Consider the following 22064-nt stretch of genomic DNA (forward strand, 5'->3'; position numbering starts at 1 on the left):
AATCACCAGGCAAGACTGTTCCCTTCCTGTTGGCCAACACTTCAGTGGTCACGGGCATTCAGCCTCTGACCTTCGGGTAAGCATTCTCCAAGGCGGCCTTCACGACACACGACAGCGCAGAGTCGCTGAACAGAGACTGATAGCCAAGTTCCGCACACATGAGGACGGTCTCAACAGGGATCTTGGGTTCATGTCGCACTATCTGTAACCCCCGTGACTTGCCTGGGTTTGCAAAACCTCACCTACTGTACTGTCTGGAGACAATACACATCTCTGTAACCTGTGATCAGTGCTCCTTCCACTCACATTGTCAGCCCCTTCAGGTCTTGAACAGCAGGTTAGGTGTAAGGATTCGCATTCTAATCAGTAATCTCTAAACTGTCTGTGCTTTATATGCTCTGCCTGAGGCCAGAACTCTCCATTCACCTGACGAAGGGGCTAACCCCGAACGCTTGTGAGTCTACTATCAAATAAATCGGTTGGATTAAAACCTGGTGTTGTCAGACTTTTTACTAGGCAGAAAAGTGGCAGAATTCCACCCAGCAAATTTGACTTAATGCATTTTTTGGGGGGTGGGGGGGAAACAAACAAGGGAAGGGAATACACAATAAATGGTAGGACTCTGGGAAGTTTAGAGGAAGAGGGGGACCTTGAATTTTGTGCCCACAGATCCCCGAAGGTATGACAGGCAACAGGCCTTTGAAATACTTTTCTTTATTGTTTGAGGCTGAGAGTTCAAGAGCAAGAAAATATGCTGAAACTGTATAGAATACTGGTTAGATTTGAGCGAGAGTACTGCACGTATTTCCAGTCACTATATTAGAAAGGATGTGATCTCACTTGAGCAAGGACAAAGAGATTTGTGGGAATGTTACCAGGAATAAAGAATTTTACTCATGAGGAGGCAAAGGGGAGATTTGGCTGAGACTTAAAAAAAAGTGCCAAGAAAAAGTGAATTAAAAGGACGTTTTTCCATGAGTACCGAGGTCAATAACCAGAAGTATAGATTAATGTATTTGTTAGAGGAATTAGAGGGAGTCAAGGAGTAAATGTTCCACCAAGGGGATGGTGTGGGTCTGAAAGTCACTGCCTAAAAAGGTGGTAGAGGCAGAAACTCTCATCATATTTAAAAATAACTTGGAAATGCACTTGAGAGTTTGAAACTACATGGTTATAGATCAAGAACTGGAAAGTGGGATTAGATTGGATAATGTTTTTTCAGTCAGTATGAATACAGTGGGCTAAATGACTCCTTATCTGTCAATTTTTTTAAATGATTCTATAATGAAATAAGGCAAAGACATTGCATTGGGAGTGGAATACTTGCAGTAGGACAACAGCATAGAATGATGAATGCACTCATCACCAAATTCTCCATCTTTCATGCAAAAACATAACTCTTCAAAAAAAGACAATTCTTAAAATCATAATAAGCATGTGAAGTTTAAATAGGCACAATATAATCCAAAACATCCCAAAATAACAAGTGCTCTGCATGTTAAACAAAAACTGTTTCCAAAAATTTAACATCAATTTTGTAGAACAAAGTTACACAATTTAGAAATTTCTGACTGACCAGAGTAAACTTTTCAACTGAATTTTTAAAATTTTAGCATCAGAATATGGAGATCATTAGATAATACCGAAGGCTGGATCACTGAGGCAATTGTGAATTTTAAGAACGGGTTGCAATTCCATTATAAGCCTGCTGATGGCATTATTGGGCTTGGTTTTACACACAGTAATGTTGAAGCTCTTGTGTAACGGGGAAATTATTGAGCTACTTCACATGGTTGGATAAAATTGAGAGGAGACAAAGAACAACAAAGGTTGCAAACAGGTACGTCATCACAAACCAGTTAAGTAACGAGTTTTAATCATCTGTGAACAATTTCATCCTTTTGAAAAATCTAGAAAATGATGAGAAATAGCTGGGTGATAAACTATAAAGAAATTGAAGTATGAACGAAAACTAGCAAGAAACATAAAACAGATAATAAAAACTTCTACAAATAAAGAGAGTAGCTAAAGTATATGCAAGGGTGAGACTAGAGAATTAACGACAAACAATGAAATGACAGAAACAAGTAGAAGACACAGAAAGCATTCCAAGAATGGTAGAAAATCGTGAGGTTAAAAGAAGGGAGAAACTCAAAACAATCTCCCGAGAAAAGATACTTGAAAACGAATGGGACTAAGGCTAACAAGTCCCCTGGAGACCTGATATTCTACTGCCTATGATCTTAAAGGAAGTCACTACACAGTGGATACATTGACTGTAACCTTCTGAAATTAGCAAGATTCTGGAAAGGACTCAGGTAAATTGAAAAACGCAGGCAAAACACAATTATTTAAGAAAGGAGGGAGAGAGAAAGCACGAAACCACAGGTCAGTTAGTCTAACGTTTGCCGTAGGGGAAATACTAGAATGCATGATTAAGAATCAGGAAAAGTCAACACGATTTTGTGGAAGGAAAATAATATTGCATAAATTTGTACAACAGTAGGATGGATAAAAGGGAATCAGTAGACATAAAGTAATCACATTTCCAAAAGGCATTTGATAAGGTGCCATATAAAAAGTTACTGCTGAAGGACTCGTGGTCTCTAGGGGGGGGTGGTGAATATTGGCATGGATAGAGGATAGTCCTCTAACCAATAAGAAATAGATCGTTAGGATAAAAACAAGTAATTTTCAATTTGGCAAAACATAACTAGTGGAGTGCTGTAGGGATTAGTGCTGGGGCCTTAAATATTTGTGATCTATATTAAAGGCTTGAAGGGACAGACTATACTGCAGTCAAATTTGTTGTTAATACAAAGATAAGTGGGCAAGCGAGTTATGAGCGGGATATGAAGAGTCTGCAAAGGGATACAGATAGGTAAGTGAGGGGCAAAAATTTGACAGATGGATTGTAATATGGGAAAATACAAGATTGCCCATTTCAGCAGGATGAAACGCAAAGCAGAATACTGTTCAAATGGAAAGCACGGAATGCTTTGGTATAGAGGGATCTGGACATCCTTATATACGAATCACAAAAAGTTAGCATGTAGGAACAGCCAGAGTTGAGAAGACAAATGGAATGCTGGTCTTTATTGTAAGGTGTGTGAAGTAGAAAAGTAGGGAAGTCTTGCCACAGTTGTACAGAGCACTAGTGAGAATGCATTTGGAGTACAGTGTACAGTCCTGGTTCCTTACTTAGGGAGGGATATACATGCATTGGAAGCAGTTCAGTGAAAGTTCACTAGGCTGATTCCTGGGATGAAGGGACCGTCTTACTAGGAACAGATCGGGGCTACATTCATTAGCATTTAGAAGAGTGACAGGTGATCTTATTAGAACATGAGATTCTTAGTGGCTCGACAGACTAGTTACTGGGCGTTTCCTTTAAAAGGAGAATCTAGAACTTGGAGTCAGTTTAAAATGAAAGATCTCTATTTAAGACAGGTGTGAAATGGAATTCCTTTTCAAGTGGTCGTTAGTTTTTGGAATTCTCTTTTGCAGACAACAGTGGAGGTTGCGTTATTGAATATATTGAGTTAAACAGGATCTTAATTGACAAGGGAATTGAGTGTAATGGGGGACAGGCAGGAGGGTGGGGGTCAAGGCCACATCAGCTCAGCCATGTTTTTAACAAATGGTGGAGCAGGCTTATGGGACGGGTGTTACACTCCTAGTTCTTATGATTTTCTAGCTCTGACTAATGGTCTGTGGACACACAAATGGACAACTGTTGCAATGACTTCACTTGCCTTGGAAAATGTGACGTGGTGGTTGAAGCATATCATGAAAGAAATCGACTTTTTAGACAGTTATAGAGGGCTTTCACAGGAAGGGAAAGAAGTAGCAAGGCAAAAGGTATTGAAGAGAAGTTCCAAAGAGCAAGTGCATAGTTGGTCTCTGAAGACAGAGTACACAACGAGATTATGGGCAATAATCAAAAGCAGAGAATTAGCTTCACAGAGATAAAGTGGGATCATACACAGTTTGTATGAACAATTTCCTAAACAGCTAATCAATCTCTTTTCAGAAGATCACAAAACTAAAATTGTATAGTGCTGTGGGATCACAGTCCCAAGTATTTTTCTGTGACAAAACTGCTCACCATTTTCAACCATTCTGACAAGAAAAAAAGGATCTTTGAAAAACAACGCATTTTGAACTATTTGTAATACGTTAAACGTAACCCCAGCAATTTCTGAATCACTTGTGTATTTATTTGATCGATAATGCAAATGCAAGCAAAAATCTGAATAACAGGCACTCATCTCACCTGCTCAAGGCCATCTACAGTTGCAGTTTCTTTATCATCATCAACTCCAACGTACAGAGGCTCTTTCTTCAGTGAGATTTTAGCTAAATCTTCCACTTTACGAGTTTGTGTAGCAGAGAAAAGCATTGTCTGCCGCCGCCCTGTAAAGGTTATATACAAGCTACTTAGGATTAACTTCCTTTGGTTTGAAATAGCTCCACTTTCTAGTGAATTATTTTTCTCAATTGCTAAAATTAGCAAAAATTGAGGCGTATTTTGCTGCCCGTCAACCAAGAGAACCAACTTTTCATACCCGAAAAACATTAATGAAGGCCAGAGTTAAAGAACTTTGAAAGACAGTTTATGAAGTGTATCCATAAATTAAGGGGAGGATTGGGGAAAAAAGTCCTGATACTAGTGTCTCTTTATCACTCCATTTCTTTTCCTCTGTAGTGTACTTCCAACCTCAGTTTGCCGTAACTCTTGTAGGCCATGAAAGCAAATAGCAGCAAATGGGAAACAAAACCTCTACAAACTTGGGAAGAGATGGAGATGAAACTTTGTTTCTTCTGGGGACTCCAGCTAGTAAATACATGTCGCAATGTCAGTTGAAAGTGGAGACAAACTTGGTTTGAATACAGCTTGTGCAGGCTGTTTGCATTCAGCATCAAGCGAATAGGAACAAGGCAATGAAGAAAATAGCAAATACAGTGAATATTCAGGCAAGATCCAATGAAACAGACCCTGACAGGAAAAAATCTACACAATTAACTTAAAAGCACAGGCACTAAAGCTCCAGGCTAAAGTATAACTCACCACCATTTTTAAGGAAGCAGCCAACTACCACACCAAATTTAAAGACTGCTAATTTGTGCAGCATATTCAAAAGGGAAAGCAGCTAAGTACATGGCTACATATTTCTTTTTTTTAAATATTCAATAATATAAACAAGTTAACTTATTTTTGCTTAAACAGATTAGGGATTTTCATAATGAACCAGCTTGATGCTAATGTGATGGTAAATCATTTTGATGTGATTGCAAATGATCTGAAGCTACACAAACAATCTGTCTAAAATTGCAAATGAAACTGTGAATGACCAACTTTTAATTTATCCTGAGTGGTGAAAATCAATTTGAAATGGAAAACATTTATTGCCTCGTGTTTCTGGGATCTTGGAAAAAAGTTACCATGCTGAAGATGACGATTTTAGTACATTGCACTCATCTTTCCTGTAAAGTAAGAATAAAATGACTGCATTAACACACTTGGTAGAAGTCTGATTATCTGTTTCAACTCCTCTTCAAATCCCACTTCTAGGATGCGGTCTGCTTCATCTATTACCAGACACTGCAGGTTCTTGAACATAAATCCTGGTGTGTTCTGCCAAGGGAAGATTAGCAAAATAAGATCATACACTTAGTTTCGAGATGTCCAAGTGATTTGCACACAATCCCAATTTTCCGAATAGCTTTTCCCATCCTTTATGAATTTTTAAAAAATACACATGATTAGGCACTTGTGCACATATACAAAAATTAGGCTGATTAAAAAAAAGGCAAACACTATTATGTATGATGTTCATTATGTATGGTGTGAGGTTGAGAAGAAACATTCCGCTCACCAAAAACGGAATTGTGATCTGAAAACATTTAGATAGTAAGATCCGGATCTAGGCAAATGTTCCCAACCCAGAGGAAACAGCCAAGTAAAACAATCACCAGAAAGGAGTTTTAGGGAATATAGGACTTAGGAGCAGGAATAGACCATGATACAAAAACACGCACAAGGACAATAAGTCTAAAGTATTGCAACCCCCCCCCGCCGAAACATGGGGATGAAATATCTGGGCGGGGTGCCTAAAAACACACGCAAAAGACAGATCTGGAACGCTCCCAGTTCCATGCCCACCCAACACTTAGATTAAAAATGGTACAATACTGCCTATTAAAAGCTCAAGCTTAGACCCTAAATTCTTATCTCAAGAACCCCTGCTAATTGCAATACTCTAAAAAGGGAGATCACAGTGATATGAATTTAACATGGTTCAAAATGGAGAGCGTACACTTTATTCCCAGATCAGCGTATTCCCCTCAGCATTTCAATCTCAACAAACCATGTCCATAAAAGGTACCACGCAGACCAATTTGATGCTCAACAAAAACCCACAAGTACTTGTTGGAAACACTCAAATGAGCAGTTTAAATAATCAACCTGCCATGTTATTAATACTTCACAAAATCATAACTGTGTACTATTGAATTGTAGGCCAAATCCAAAATCATGAGATTATTGGGTTCGAATAGCCTCAATATTTCTCAAGCCCAAAATAATTCCAATAGTGAGCCAACAACCTGCACTGCTACAGTGCCTTTAATACAGCAAAGGGTTGCATGGGTGGTATAAAACAAAATTTGACAATAAGTTACACAAGAAGGACAGATGACCACAGGAACAGGATATTTTTAATTCTTTGAGCCTGTCATTCAACGAGTTCACAGCCACTCTGCAACCCAACTTCACATACTTGTCTTTGCCCTTTTGACAACGTTTAGTAACAAATTTTACATTTAAAAGGTCCCCCATGCAAGACTTATTGAGAAAGAGGGCATAGGAACCAAGGGGCTGTTGCCTTGTGGATCCAGAACTGGCTTGCCTGCAGAAGGCAGAGAGTGGTTGTGGATGTGTCTTTTTCTGCATGGAGGTCAGTCACCAATGGAGTGCCCCAGGGATCTGTTCTGGGAGCCTTGCTGTTTGTAATTTTCATAAATGACCTGGATGAGGAAGTGGAGGGATGGGTTGGTAAGTTTGCCGACGACACAAAGGTTGATGGTGTTGTGGATAGCCTGGAGGGATGTCAGAAGTTGAAGCGTGACATAGACAGGACACAAGACTGGGCGAAGAAATGGCAGATGGACCTCAACCCAGATAAATGTGTAGCGGTCCATTTTGGCAGGTCCAATGGGATGAAGGAGTACAATATCAAGGGCAAGACTCTTAGCAGTGTAGAGGATCAGAAGGACCTTGGGGTCCGGGTCCGTAGGACTCTTAAATCGGCCTCGCAGGTGGAGGACGTGGTCAAAAAAGCGTATGGTGTACTAGCCTTCATTAATCGAGGGATTGAGTTTAGGAGTCGGGAGATAATGCTGCAGCTTTATAAGACCCTAGTCAGACCCTGCTTGTGTGTGCAGTTCTGATCGCCTCATTACAAGAAAGATGTGGAAGCTATTGAAAGGGTGCAGAGGAGATTTACAAGGATGTTGCCTGGATTGGGTGGCATGCCTTATGAGGATAGGTTGGGGGAGCAAGGTCTTTTCTCCCTGGAGAGATGAAGGATAAGAGGTGACCTGATAGAGGTTTAAGATGTTGAGGGGTATAGAACAGGTGGATTCTCAGAGGCTATTTCCCAGGGCTGAAATGGTCGCTACAAGAGGACACAGGTATAAGGTGCTGGGGAGTAGGTACAGAGGAGATGTCAGGGGTAAGCTTTTCACTCAAGAGGGTGGTAGGTGTGTGGAATCGGTTGCTGTCAGTGGTGGTGGAGGCAAATTTGTTGGGGGCTTTTAAGAGACTTCTGGATGAGTACATGGGATTTAGGGTTATAGATATGCCTAGTAAGTAGGGATATGATCAGCACAACTTGTGGGCCAAAGGGCCTGTTTGTGCTGTAGTTTTCTACGTTCTACTAAGTCACCTACCATCAATTGCTGTTTATGGAAAAGAATTCAAAACTTTCACCACCTTGTGTGAAAAGGTGGTTCACAAGTTCACTCTCAAAATATCTGGTTCAAATTTTTAAACTTAAAATATAGATTTCTCGACCAGCAGAAATAATTTCTATCTATCTTTTCTGTTCTTGTTAATTTCTTGAAAGCTTCCAACCAAATAACCTTAACCATTTAAATTCCAGGGTATACAAACTAAGGTTTTATAATCTACCCTCATAATTTAACTGTTGTTTCTCCACCATTTTATATTTAGACATCTGTGGAACTCTCATACATTAAGAGGCAATATCTCCAGCAGAAAAAAAAACTTGTGCATAAAAGCATATACGAGTATTTGGGTACAAAGCGTAGGTAAAATGTTGGACTGTACTTTTTAAGTACCAGTTTTAATCAGTGGTTTACACCCACATTTAATTTAGAAGGTTGCGGGTTCTAGCCCCATTCAAGGATCTTGAGCGCATAATCTAGACTGACATGTTGAAGCAGGGCTGAGAAAACGCTGTCCTGTTGGATGAAACATTAGATCATGGCCTTATCTTCTGCTTAGGTGGTCATAAAGATTTCATGACACAACTAAAGAGGAGGTGAGTGTCTTCACTAAGTTACCTGTCAACCAACATCAATAAAACAGATTTGCCGATTCCCACTACTGCACTTTATAGTGCAATAAAAATGTATATAATGACTGCAATGTGTTTTGTGAAGTCCTGAAGTTATGAAGGGTACTTATCTGAATGCAAATTATTGCTAATATATGTTATTGGAGGATTCAAGTGAGAAATGCACAATACCTGCAAATGATCCAGCAGTCTGCCTGGAGTTGCTACTAAGATATTGATTCCATTTGCCAATTTTTGGGCTTCCGCACTTCTGTTGCTGCCTCCCATAAGTAAGCCATAAGTATGAACATGGTGTGCCATTAGTTCTGTCAGAACACCAAAGGTTTGCATGGCTAATTCTCGAGTTGGTGAAAGAACAAGGACACCTGTTCCTGAAGGAACAAGTTTATTTTCAGTTACAGACCATAATAGCATGAACAATGTATTTATTTATTTCTGTTTCAGAAAGAAAAATTACTCTACACTCACAACTTCCCTGCTGACAATTCCGGCCACTGATAAGCGCTTCCAGCATTTTGTTTTTATTGACAGCATTATTTGCTATTATCTAAATGCATGATCATATTGTTCCAAAGAGCGTTCAATTTGAATAAAACTAAAATTATAAATAAAATGGAATGTGTCCAATAGTGAATGGACATCTATCCAGCCTCAATCAATTAAAACAGTTGCAACTTGAGCCATTTGTTTACCGTTTCTGGGCATGAACTTAAGTTTGTAGATCAGTTCAATGGCTGGAATGAGAAAGGCCAGGGTTTTCCCACTGCCTGTCTTAGCAGCCGCCAAAATATCCCTAAAAGATACAGAAAGGAGAATTTAATTTTATAGCTTTGGCTTCCATCACACTTTTATTACCACCTCCATTGAGTAATTACATTATATGCAGGAAAATATGTCTTACAAATTTAAATTCATTGACAGGGAATGATTTTTATGAACAAAATACAGTGAACAAAGATGGCAGCTCCAAAGAAAGGATATCATTTACATTAAAAATGTTTTTAAAAGTAATAACTCTCTCAAAAGTTTTCTTTTGCATTTGCAAAATGGGATTAGAAATCATAGAAACCCTACAGTGCAGAAAGAGGCCATTAGGCCCATCGAGTCTGCACTGACCACAATCCCACCCAGGCCCTACCCAATCCCTCACAACGCTAAGGGGCATTTTTAGCATGGCCAATCAACCTAACCCGCACATCTTTGGACTGTGAGATGAAACCAGAGCACCTGGAGGAAACCCATGCAGATACAGGGAGAACATGCAGACTCCACACAGACAGTGATCCAAGCCGGGAATTGAACCCAGGGCCCAGGAGCTGTGAAGCAGCAGTGCTAACCACTGTGCTACCGTGCCGCCCAGGATTGCAGGTAATGTCTTGAGATGGACAGAAAGCTGGTTAGCAGGTAGGAAGCAAAGAGTTGGCATAAATGGGTCTTTTTCGGATTGACAGTCAGTGACTAACAGGGTTCCACAGGGATCTGTGATAGAGCTGTGCAAGTAAGTGATTGGCTGGTGACTGGTAGGAAGCTTTTTTTGCCTCTTTGCATTTTAGTTGTTGTTGTACACTACAATAGGGTTTTGTGTAATTTCTGTGGTTTATAGTTTGTAATGGTTATATTCAGTAATAACGAGGAGCAGGAAAGAAGGGCCCTAGGAAATTGAATATAATCTGAAACAAAACATCTTTCAAAAGTTTACTTTAAAGGAATAAGACATGACAAGAGAGCTCCAAGCTGTGGTTTGCTCTTCTTGCTGCATGTGGCAGGCTGGGGACAGTTCCAGTCCCCTGGGTCAGTATATGTACAGGAAGTGTCTCCAGCTACAGCTCCTGGAAGCTCAAGTTTCAGAGTTGGAGTAGCGGCTGGAGACACTGTGGAGCATCAGTGAGTCAGAGAGTATCGTGGATAGCACGCATAGAGAGGTGCTCACACCACAGGCAGCAAGGGAATGGGTAACCACCAGACAGAGCAAGAGAGATAGGCAGTAGTGCAGGAATCTCCTGTGGCCAGATGTACCACTTTGGACACTGAGGGGAATGACCTCTCTGAGGAAAGCTGCAGCAGCTAAACTCGTACTACAGATGGTTCTGCTGCAGAGGAGAGGGGTAAAGGTGTGCCAGTGCAATAATTATAGGGGATTCAGTTGTAAAGGGAATAGACAGGTATTTCTCTGGCCACAAATGAGATTCCAGGATGATATGTTGCCTCCTTGGTGCGAGGGACAAGGTTGTCTCAGAGCGGGTACAGGACATTCTGAAGGGGGTGAACAGCCAGTGGTCATGGTACATATCAGTACAAGCGACATAGGTTTACAAAAAAAAAGGATGAGGTCCTAAAAGCAGAACAGAGTGAGGTGGGAAGAAAGTTAAGAAATCGAGTCTCAAAGTAGTGATTTCAGAGAAAAATGTTGGGAACAAGGCAAACAATGTTAAAAAGGCAAGCTTAAAGGCTCTGTGCCTTAATGCGCAGAGCATTTGCAATGAAGTGGATCAATTAATCAAGCAGATAGATGTAAATGGGTAAGATAATGGGTAAGGAGACATGGCTGCAGGGTGACCGAGGTAGGAATTGAACGTCCTAGGGTATTCAATATTTAGGAAGGGCAGGTATAAAGGAAAAGGTGGTGGAGTGGCACTGCTGGTTAAAGAGGAAATTAACACAATAGTGAGAAAGGATATTAGCTCTGACAACACGGATAGAGTTGAGAAATACCAAGGGGCAAAAAACATTAGTTTGACCCCCAAACTGCACTGGTAATGTTGGGAATGGCATTAAACATGAAATTAGAGATTCATGTGATAAAAGAATATCGGTGATCATGGGTGATCTTAATCTGCACACAGATTAATCAAATTAGCCACAATGCCATAAAGGAGGAATTCCTGGAGAATATACGGGATGTTTTTCTTGACCAATATGTGCAGGAACCAACTACAGAGCAGGCCATCTTAGACTAGGTACTGTGTAATGAGACGGGAATCATTGCCAATCTAACTGTACGAGATCCCTTGGAATGAGCAACCATAACATGATAGAATTTTTTATCAAGGTGGGGAATAAAGTGGTTGATTCGGAGATTAAGAACATAAGAAATAGGAGCAGGAGTAGGCCATCTGGCCCTTCGAGCCTGCCCCGCCATTCAATAAGATCATGGCTGATCTGTCGTGGCTCAGTTCCACTTTCCCGCCCTCTCCCCATAACCCTTAATCCGCTCTCTTATCAAAAACCCATCAACCCGCTTCTTGAAAATATTTAGCAAGGCAGCCTCCACCACTTCAATGGGTAGAGAATTCCAGAGATTCACCACCCTTTGAGTGAAGAAGTTCCTCCTCAACTCCGTTCTAAAACGCACCCCCCTTTATCTTGAGGCTGTGCCCCCTAGTCCTACTGTCTTTTTTGAGCGGGAAGAGTCTCTCCACCTCTATCCTATCCATCCCATTCATCATCTTATACGTCTCAATGAGATCTCCCCTCATTCTTCTAAACTCCAACGAGTACAAGCCTAGTTTATTCAGCCTCTCCTCATAGCTCAACCCCCTCAACTCCGGTATCAGCCTAGTAAACCTCCTCTGCACTCCCTCCAAGGCCAAAATATCTTTGCGCAGGTGCGGCGCCCAAAACTGCACACAGTACTCCAGCTGCGGCCTCACCAATGCCCTATACAGCTGCAGCAAGACCTCCCTACTTTTATATTCAATCCCCTTCGCTATGAAGGCCAGCATCCCATTCGCCTTCCTGACCACCTGCTGCACCTGCAGGCTGGGTTTTTGCGACTCATGCACAAGGACCCCGAGGTCCCTCTGCACCGTCGCCTGCTGCAGTTTTTCGCCCCGTAAGTAATAGTCCTTCCTACCATTCTTCCTACCAAAGTGGACCACTTCACACTTGCCAACATTAAATTCCATTTGCCAGCTCCTGGCCCATTCGCCCAGCCTATCTAGATCCTTCTGCAGACTCTCCACACCCTCCGCACAATTTGCCATTCCCCCAATCTTGGTGTCATCCGCAAATTTCGACACCCTACACTTGTTCCCTCCTCCAGATCATCTATATAAATGGTAAAAAGCTGAGGCCCCAGCACCGACCCCTGGGGCACTCCACTAGTCACCATCCGCCAATCCGAATAGCACCCGTTGACCCCCACTCTCTGCCTCCTATTTGACAACCAGTCCTCTATCCACGCTAACACCCTACCCCCAACTCCAAGTCCCCTGACCTTCTGCAATAACCTCTTATGAGGTACTTTGTCAAACGCCTTCTGAAAATCCAGAAAGACCACATCCACCGGCTCTCCTCTATCGACCGCCCTAGACACATCCTCATAGAACTCCAGTAAATTTGTCAGACACGACTTCCCTTTAATGAAACCGTGCTGTGTCTGCTCTATCAAGCAATTGCCTTCAAGGTGCCTCGCAATTTCCTCCTTAATGACAGATTCTAACATTTTACCTACCACAGACGTTAAACTAACCGGCCTATAATTCCCTGCCTTTTGCCTGGCACCCTTCTTAAACAACGGCGTAACATCAGCCGTTTTCCAATCTTCCGGCACTTCCCCGGAATCCAGCAACGTCTGGAAAGTAACCACCAATGCATCCACTATAACCTCCGCCATTTCTTTCAGAACCCTCGGATGCATCCCATCCGGTCCTGGGGACTTGTCCACAATCAGCCCCTCCAGTCTGTCGAGCACCGCCTCTCTAGTAACGGTAATGTCATTAAGACCCTCCAGTCCTACCACCTTTCCATCGCTAACACCCGGCAAATTATTCACGTCCTCCTCCGTGAAGACAGAAACAAAGAAGTTATTCAATACCTTAGCCATATCCCCATCCCCTACCACTAGGTCCCCTTTCTCATCCTCTAAAGGACCAACGTTCACCCTAGCCAGCCTCTTCCTTTTTATATATTTATAAAAACTCTTGCTATCCTTTTTTATATTAAGCGCTAGCCCAGCTTCATAGTTTCTCCAGGGTGCTGAATTTTAATAAAAGAAACAATGAGGATATGAGGCATGAGTTGGCCTTGATAGACTGGGGAGAGTTACTTAAAGGGTTGACAGTGGATAGGCAATGGCAAACATTCAAGGAACACATGAGGGGACTGCAGCAGCAGTTTATTCCAGTTCGGCTCAAAAGCAAAATGGGTGAGACGGCCAATCCATGGCTTACAAAGGAAATTGGAAGATCCTATCCAAGGAAGAAACACACAGATCAGCCAAGAAAAGTAATAGTTTGGAGGATTGGGAGCAGTTTAGAATTCAGCAAAGAAGGACCAAGGGACTAATTAACAAGGGGAAAATACAGTATGAAAGTAAGCTTGCAGGGAACGTAAAGACTAACACTAAGAGTTTCTATAGATGCGTGAAGAGAAATAAGTTGAAGACAAACGTAGGTCCCATACAGACAGAAATGGGGGAATGTATAATAGGGGAAAAAGAAATGGCCGAGCAACTGAATAAGTACTTTGGTTCTGTCTTCACAAAAGTGGACACAAATCAGATGCCACAAATGTTGGAGAATGCCAGATTTATTGAGAGGGAAGAACTGAGGGAGATCAATATTAGTAGAGAAATGGTGCTGGGAAAAGGTGGGACAATCCTCAGGACCTGATCATCTACATCCCACAGTACTTAAGGAAGTGCCTCTGGAAATAGTGGGTGGTCATCCTCCAGGATTCTATAGACTCTGCTACAGTCCCTGCAGGTTGGAGGGTAGCTAATGCTACTCTAATATTCAAAAAGGGAGGTAGAGGGATAAAGGAATTATAGATCAGTAAGCTTAAAATTGATAGTGTGGAAAATTCTCAAATCCATTATCAAGGACTTTATAACAGAGCATTTAAAAAGCATTGGCAGGATCACACAATCAGCATGTATTTATGAAAAGGAAATCATGCTTGACAAGTCTTTTGGAATTCTTTGAAGATTTAACTAGTAGAGTTGACAAGGGGGAGCCAGTCAATGTGGTATATTTGGACTTTCTGAAAGCATTTGACAAAGTCCCGCATAAGAGATTATCATACAAGATGAAAGCGAATGGGATTGGGGCAAGTGGATTAAGAAGGCTATAAAACTGGTTGGCAGAGAGGAAACAAAGAATAGGAATTAATGGATGCTTTTCAGATTGGCAGGCTGTAACTAGTGGGATGCCACAGGGATCGGTGCTGGGACCCCAGCTATTCACAGTACATATTAACGATGTGGATGAGGAAACAAAATGTAACATCTCAAAGTTTGCAAGTGATACCAAGTTGGGTGGGAGGGTGAACTGTGACAAGAATGCAGAGATCCTTCAAAATGATCTGGACAGGTTGGGTGAGTGGGCAAATCAATGGCAAGTGCAATACAATTTGGACAAACGCGAGGCTATTCACTTCCAAAACAAAAACAAGGCGGCAGATTATTATCTGAATGGCTGTAAACTGGGAGCGGGGAGAGTGCAGCAAGACCTGGGTGTCCTTGTGCACCAGCCACTGAAGGCAAGCATGCAGGTGCAGCAGGCAGCAAAGGTGGCAAATGGCATGTTGGCCTTCAATGTGGGAGGTTGAGTACACTGCAGCGATGCGTTATTGCAATTATACAGGGCCTTGGTGAGGCCACACCTAGAGTATTGTGTTCAGTCTCCTTTTCTGAGGAAGGATGTTTTTGCTCTTGAGGGACACAGCAAAGGTTTACCAGGCTGATTCCGGGGATGGCAGGACTGATGTATAAGGAGACTAAGTTAGGATTGTTTTCGCTGGAGTTCAGACGAATGACGGGGAATCTCATAGAGACTTATAAAATTCTAACAAGACCAGAAACAGTAGATGCAGAGAGGATATTCTCAATGGTGGGGAGTCCAGGCCCAGGGGTCACAGTCTGAGGATTCAGGGTAGACCATTTAGGACGGAAACGAGGAGACATTTCTTCATCCAAAGTGTGGTGAGTCTGTGGAATTCATTACCACAGAAAGTTGTCGATGCCAAAACATCGAATGTATTCAAGAGGCGGCAAGCACTTTGGGTGAATGGGGTCAAAGGTTATGGAGAAAAAAAACGGGATCAGGCTATTGAGTTGGATGATCAGCCATGATCATAATAAATGGCGGAACAGGCCCAAATGGCCTCCTCCTGCTCCTATCTTCTATGTTTCTATAACCCTAACTGTTCACATTACATATTAATGATTTGCAACAGGGAACTGAATGTATTATCTCCAAATTTGCAGATGACACAAAGTTGGGTGGGAGGGTGAGCTGTGACAAGGATGCAGAGATGCTTCAGTGCGATTTGGACATGCTAAGTGTGTGGGCATCTGCATGGCAGATGCAGTATAATGTGGATTATCGTGAGGTTATCTACTTTGGTAGCAACAATGGGAAGACAGATTATTACTTGAATGGCTGTAGATTGAAAGAGGTGGATACACAATGAGACCTTGGAATCCTTCAGAACTTCAGCATCAGTCACTGAAAGTAAGAATGTAGGTATAGCAGGCAGTGAAAAGGCAAATGGCCTTCATAGTGAGAAGATTTGAGTATAGGCATAAGGATGTTTTGCTGCAATTGTATAGGGTGTTGGTAAGGCCACACACCTGGTGCATTATGTGCAGATTTGGTGTCCTTATCTGAGGAAGGACGTCCTTGCCGTAGAGTGAGTACAATGAAGGTTTACCAAGCTGATTGCTGGGATGGCAGCTTTGTCATATGAGGACAGACTAAGTTGGTTAGGATTATATTCATTGGAGATTAAAATAGTGTGAAGATCTCATAGAAAGTTATAAAATTTGAACAGGATTGGACAGAATAGATTCAGAAAGGATGTTCCCAATGGTGGGGGAGTCCAGAATTAGGGGTCATACTTTGAGGATAAAGAGTCAATGTTTTAGAACAAAGGTGAGGAGAAATTTCTTCATCCAGAGAGTGGTGAATGAATGGAATTCGCTACCACAGAATATAGTTGAGGCTAAAACGTTGTCTAATTTCAAGAAGAAATCAGATATAGGTCGTGGGTTTAAGGGATTAAGGGATATGGGAGGAAGCAGGGGGGAAAATCAGGATATTGAATGCGAAGATCAGCCATGATCAATATGAATGGTGGTACAGGCTCGAAGGGCCAAATGGCCTTCTCCTGTTTCTAGTTTCTATTTATGGAGCACTTTTAATGCAAATTATGCCCCAAAATGCTTCACAGAACCAAAGAATAGACACTAAGCCAAAGGAGATTTGGACAAGGATGAGCAAAAGCTCAGTGGTGGTTTTAAAAAGACTCTTAAAATATGCGTAGGGAGGTCAAGAGGCTGAGGAGTTTGAAAAAAGTCCAGAATATTGGCCACCATTGGTTGGGGCAAAAAGGATGGCAAATACAATAGGTCAGTGGAACAGTTTTGCAGAAGGTGCTTAGGGTTACAGAGATTTCAGAGATAAGCCAATGAAGTGGCTTAAAAGTACAAATATGAGAATTTTAACACTGATGCACTGCAAGATTGGAAGCCAATGTAGTTCAGTGAATGTGGGGATGAGCAAGCAAATCTTTTTGTGAGATAAGTGTAGGCAGCCAAGTTTTGATAACTGAAGCTTAGAGGCAGTGGAAGGAAGGCAGGCCAGTAGCACATAATCAAGGCAGATGTGACAAACATATGGATGAAAGTTTTCAACAGAAGAGATGAAGCAGAGCAGAGAAGGGGAATATGTAGAAAGTGAAGGAGATAGTTTTTGTGATGGTGAGAATTGTGGGGTTGGAAACTTAATTCAGAATCAAACAGGTTGTTGAGATTTCAAGATTGATTCAGTCTGGGACAGGGGACAAGTCGCCAGGACCGGATGGAATGCATCCAAGGGTTCTGAAAGAAATGGCGGAGGTGATAGTGGATGCCTGGATGGTTATTTTCCAGACGTCGCTGGATTCCGGGGAAGTGCTGGAAGACTGGAAAACGGCTAATGTTATGCCGTTGTTTAAGAAGGGTGCCAGGCAAAAGGCAGGGAATTATAGGCCAGTTAGTTTAACGTCTGTTGTAGGTAAAATGTTAGAATCCGTCATCAAGGAGGAAATAGCGAGGCATCTTGAGGGGAATTGCTTGATAGAGCAGACGCAGCACGGTTTCGTTAAGGGGAAGTCGTGCCTGACAAATTTACTGGAGTTCTATGAGGACGTGTCGAGGGCGGTGGATAGAGGAGAGCCGGTGGATGTGGTCTTTCTTGATTTTCAGAAGGCGTTTGACAAGGTACCTCACAAGAGGTTATTGCAGAAGGTCAGGGGACATGGAGTTGGGGGTAGGGTGTTAGTGTGGATAGAGGACTGGTTGTCAAATAGGAGGCAGAGAGTGGGGGTCAATGGGTGCTATTCGGATTGGCGGTTGGTGACTAGTGGAGTGCCTCAGGGGTCGGTGCTGGGGCCTCAGCTATTTACCATTTATATAGATGATCTGGAGGAGGGAACCGAGTGTATGGTGTCGAAATTTGCTGATGACACCAAGATTGGTGGAATGGCAAATTGCGCAGAGGGTGTGGAGAGTCTGCAGAAGGATCTAGATAGGCTGGGTGAATGGGCCAGGAACTGGCAAATGGAATTTAATGTTGGCAAGTGCGAGGTGGTCCACTTTGGTAGGAATAATGGTAGGAAGGATTATTACTTACGTGGAGAAAAACTGCAGCGGGCGACAGTGCAGAGGGACCTCGGGGTCCTTGTGCATGAGTCACAAAAACCCAGCTTGCAGGTACAGCAGGTGGTCAGGAAGGCGAATGGGATGCTGGCCTTCATAGCGAGGGGGATTGAATATAAAAGTAGGGAGGTCTTGCTGCGGCTGTATAGGGCATTGGTGAGACCGCAGCTGGAGTACTGTGTGCAGTTTTGGTCGCCGTACTTACGCAAGGATATTTGGCCTTGGAGGGAGTGCAGAGGAGGTTTACTAGGCTGATGCCGGAGTTGAGGGGGTTGAGCTATGAGGAGAGGCTGAATAAACTAGGCTTGTACTCGTTAGAGTTTAGAAGAATGAGGGGAGATCTCATTGAGACGTATAAGATGATGAATGGGATGGATAGGATAGAGGTGGAGAGGCTCTTCCCGCTCAGAAAGGACAGTAGGACTAGGGGGCACAGCCTCAAGATAAAGGGGGGGCGGTTTAGAATGGAGTTGAGGAGGAACTTCTTCACTCAAAGGGTGGTGAATCTCTGGAATTCTCTGCCTGTTGAGGTGGTGGAGGCTGCCTCGCTAAGTATTTTTAAGACGCGGGTTGATGGGTTTTTGATAAGAGAGGGGATTAAGGGTTATGGGGAGAGGGTGGGAATGTGGAACTGAGCCACGACAGATCAGCCATGATCTTATTGAATGGCGGGGCAGGCTCGAAGGGCCAGATGGCCTACTCCTGCTCCTATTTCTGATGTTTCTTATGTTATGTTTCTTATGTAAAGGAAGAGGACAGAATTTCTGGCTATAGTATTGAAATTGCAGCAGGAATCAGATATATTGTCTTCACTTTTTCCAGATGTTTAGATTTAGGAAATTATAGCTGAAAGCCTGGACGTTGGACAAACAATCTGATAAAAAGCAGTGGAGGAGTTAAGCATAGGGGAAAGACAGGGCTCGGTGGTATCAATAAATGGTTGAAATCATAGCTGTGGGTGATATCACAAAGAGGCAACAGACGAAAAAGAGGGTGTCATGGATGGATCCTCAGGGTCCTTCGAGGCACTGGTGCAAAAGCACCAGTTTTACATTTCCATTTGCTATGAAGAAGTCAAAAAGAGGTCTATCCTATGCTTCCTCTGGTACATTACCAGATTATGTTATCCAATATCATGGTAAAACAGCATTGTGCTAAAAGAAAACCAATATATTTTATAAAAATCACAAATAATATTGAGCACTTTTTAAATTTATAATCAATTCAACCTACCTGCCCTCCAGTAAAGGTCGGATACTTTTCTGTTGAATTTCTGTCATTTTAGTAAAGTTCATGTCAGCAATCCCTCTTAAGGTACTTTCACTAACCAGGTCAGCCAAAGAAGAAAAAGAAGCGTCTTCAAAAGCCCCTGAACACAAAGAACACAAGGTTAGTTAAAAATATCACCCTGAAGGGCCACATACTCATAACAAACATTAGTGGTACAGATCATATCTTTAATCAAATTGTGTTGAGAAATTTTACAAAGCATAATGACTTCGATACAACAGGGGTGATTTGTCAAGCCCACTGTGCTGCTTGAGCAGGCAGGAAGACTCACGTGGAGGCTGTGTAGCAGGCTTCCTGCTGGGCACCACGGCCTCCATGCCTCTGGATTTCCGGCATCGTGAGCTCTGTGCCGGAAGTTGGCAGAGCTAAATAAAATTTACATCTTATTAGCGGGCAGTGATCAATGGGGTGGAGGTGGGGATCATACAGCCAGAGATGCGGGGTTGTGGGACTGGCCAGCGATTGGGAGGCCGGCAATGTAAGGCTACTGCGCATGTGCCGATCTCCATGTGCGCAGTGGCCCACTCAGCAATATGCTGCCGGCCTCTCCAGCCGGAATAGGTCCCGCCAACAGCTTTTCAGCGCGATTCACACTAGGGTACGCTGTGGTGCACAATGTGGGAGGTTCACTTTGAGAATCTCGCTGAAAAAGCCAACAGGATTCACCCCAGTTTTTACACAAATTCGGCACTTAGAATTTTTTTGGGAGAATCCTATCCAATAAAATTCAAAAATGCTGTCAAAGTTACAAATGCAGACTATTTGACCCAACAAATCCATGAGTATTTTCTTTAAGTTTATTAGTGTCACAAGTAGGCTTACATTAACAGTGCAATAACATTACTGTGAAATTCCCCTATTCCTCTTCAGTCAACCTCATCAAAACACCCCTCCATTCCCTTCTCCCTCATATTCTGATCCAACCTGTTCTTGAATGCATTTATATCATTCACCACAACAACAGCACGGACCACATTCCAATCACTCTCTGGATAAAGCTATCAGCTACATGGTATTAAAACTGCAGCTTCCTGAAAATATCCTCAGGATTAACTGTGATTGCCAACATGGTGAGCCACCATCACATAAAAAAAAATTCCTTTATTATCAGGCTCATCTGCTTTCATTCACAATTGTTTGTTTTTCCCCAAATTATACTTTCTAAATGTAATACAGATTTTTGAAAACCAAAACTGCTCAACACCAATTTCGTTTCCTTACTCCAGTGCGCATTGTCATTTTGAAGGGTTCCTTCATGTCCCTTTCAAAATTACTGCCATCAATAAATCTACACTGGTCTCTTAAGTCCTTACAATCTACGACCCCATCTCCAATTTCCCTTTATTGAGACGTTGAACAGGTTGCCAGCTCCTGAATTAATGCCCATCTTTTTCACAAGTCCACATTTGTACCTCTTCAAAATCAGGTTTCCAAATGGCCACAGCACTACAACAGTCTTAATAAGACACAAATGAGTTTGCACACTCTCCTCATGTCTGGGCGGCATGGTAGCACAGTGGTTAGCACTGCTGCTTCACAGCTCCAGGGAGCTGGGTTCGATTCCTGGCTCAGGTCGCTGTCTGTGTGGAGTTTGCACATTCTCCTCGTGTCTGTGTGAGTTTCCTCCAGGTACTCAGGTTTCCTCCCACAGTCCAAAGATGTGCAGGTTAGGTTGACTGACCATGGTAAAAAAAATTGCCCCTTAGTTTCCTGAGATGTGTAGGTTATAGGGATTAGTGGGTAAAATATGTAGGGATATGGGGGTAGGGCCTGGGTGGGATTGTGTTCAGTGCAGACTCAATGGACCAAAGGGCCTCTTTCTGCACTCTAGGGTTCTATGATGCTATGTACGTCACCATCAGTATATAATGGTGATGGACCCTTCTGACTTCCCCAAAGCCTTTGACGTGGCTGACCATGCATCTCTCCTCTCTTGTCCAGTCAAGAGCTACTAACCTCAATCTGTCCCACTTACACCCATGTAATTTTAAGTAGACAATTTCTAACAGGTTCTCTCTCAGCTGTACCCCTGGAATCCCTGACAATCCACCTTTGGTCCTTTATTGTTCCCTCATCAACATGCTGCCCAGTGGCATCAACAACAAATCAGACACAGTGTCAGAGATGAATTGTGGTAAAACAGCCAGCGCTGCCTCAGTATCACCATCACTCCTGGCTGATCCACTGACACATGCTGTTTGCCTGTTCATCCAACATTCTGTCCTAAAGAGCTGCAATTTGAACATACCAATGAAATGCTTGTGACGGATGTACTCTGCTGTGAGATTGTGGCTGACATTCTATCTTGTTTTCACATACAGCCACAATGCAACAGCATTCAAAGGATTAAACCTCAGAAACAGATTACCTGTCAATCCCAAAGGCAAAACTGGCTCATCATGTTCAGATTTCTCTTCATTTTCATCGTCCTTTTGATCCTGTTTCACTTCCAAGTCATCAGCTTTGCTCACTTCCAGCTCACCATTCTCCTCCACTTCAGCAATCTTTGGCTTTTTGATTTCTATAGCAAA

At 42.5% G+C, this 22064-nt stretch overlaps 1 protein-coding gene across 1 annotated transcript in view; it reads right to left on the bottom strand.

Annotated features, from left to right (window-relative positions):
* The window catches only part of ddx18 (DEAD (Asp-Glu-Ala-Asp) box polypeptide 18), a 34972-nt gene that overhangs the window by 8879 nt on the left and 4029 nt on the right, over positions 1-22064 (bottom strand). Inside the window, exons 3-8 of the mRNA XM_080199301.1 lie at positions 21902-22054; positions 19477-19612; positions 9296-9396; positions 8775-8974; positions 5524-5638; positions 4277-4416 (exon numbers count right to left, since the gene is read on the bottom strand). Of these exons, the coding sequence (XP_080055427.1) occupies positions 4277-4416; positions 5524-5638; positions 8775-8974; positions 9296-9396; positions 19477-19612; positions 21902-22054 (845 nt within the window). The remainder of the gene's footprint in view (positions 1-4276; positions 4417-5523; positions 5639-8774; positions 8975-9295; positions 9397-19476; positions 19613-21901; positions 22055-22064) is intronic.

Source organism: Carcharhinus amblyrhynchos, chromosome 11 (assembly GCF_965287045.1).
Source record: "Carcharhinus amblyrhynchos chromosome 11, sCarAmb.v2.hapA, whole genome shotgun sequence".
Classification (NCBI taxonomy): Eukaryota; Metazoa; Chordata; class Chondrichthyes; order Carcharhiniformes; family Carcharhinidae; genus Carcharhinus; species Carcharhinus amblyrhynchos.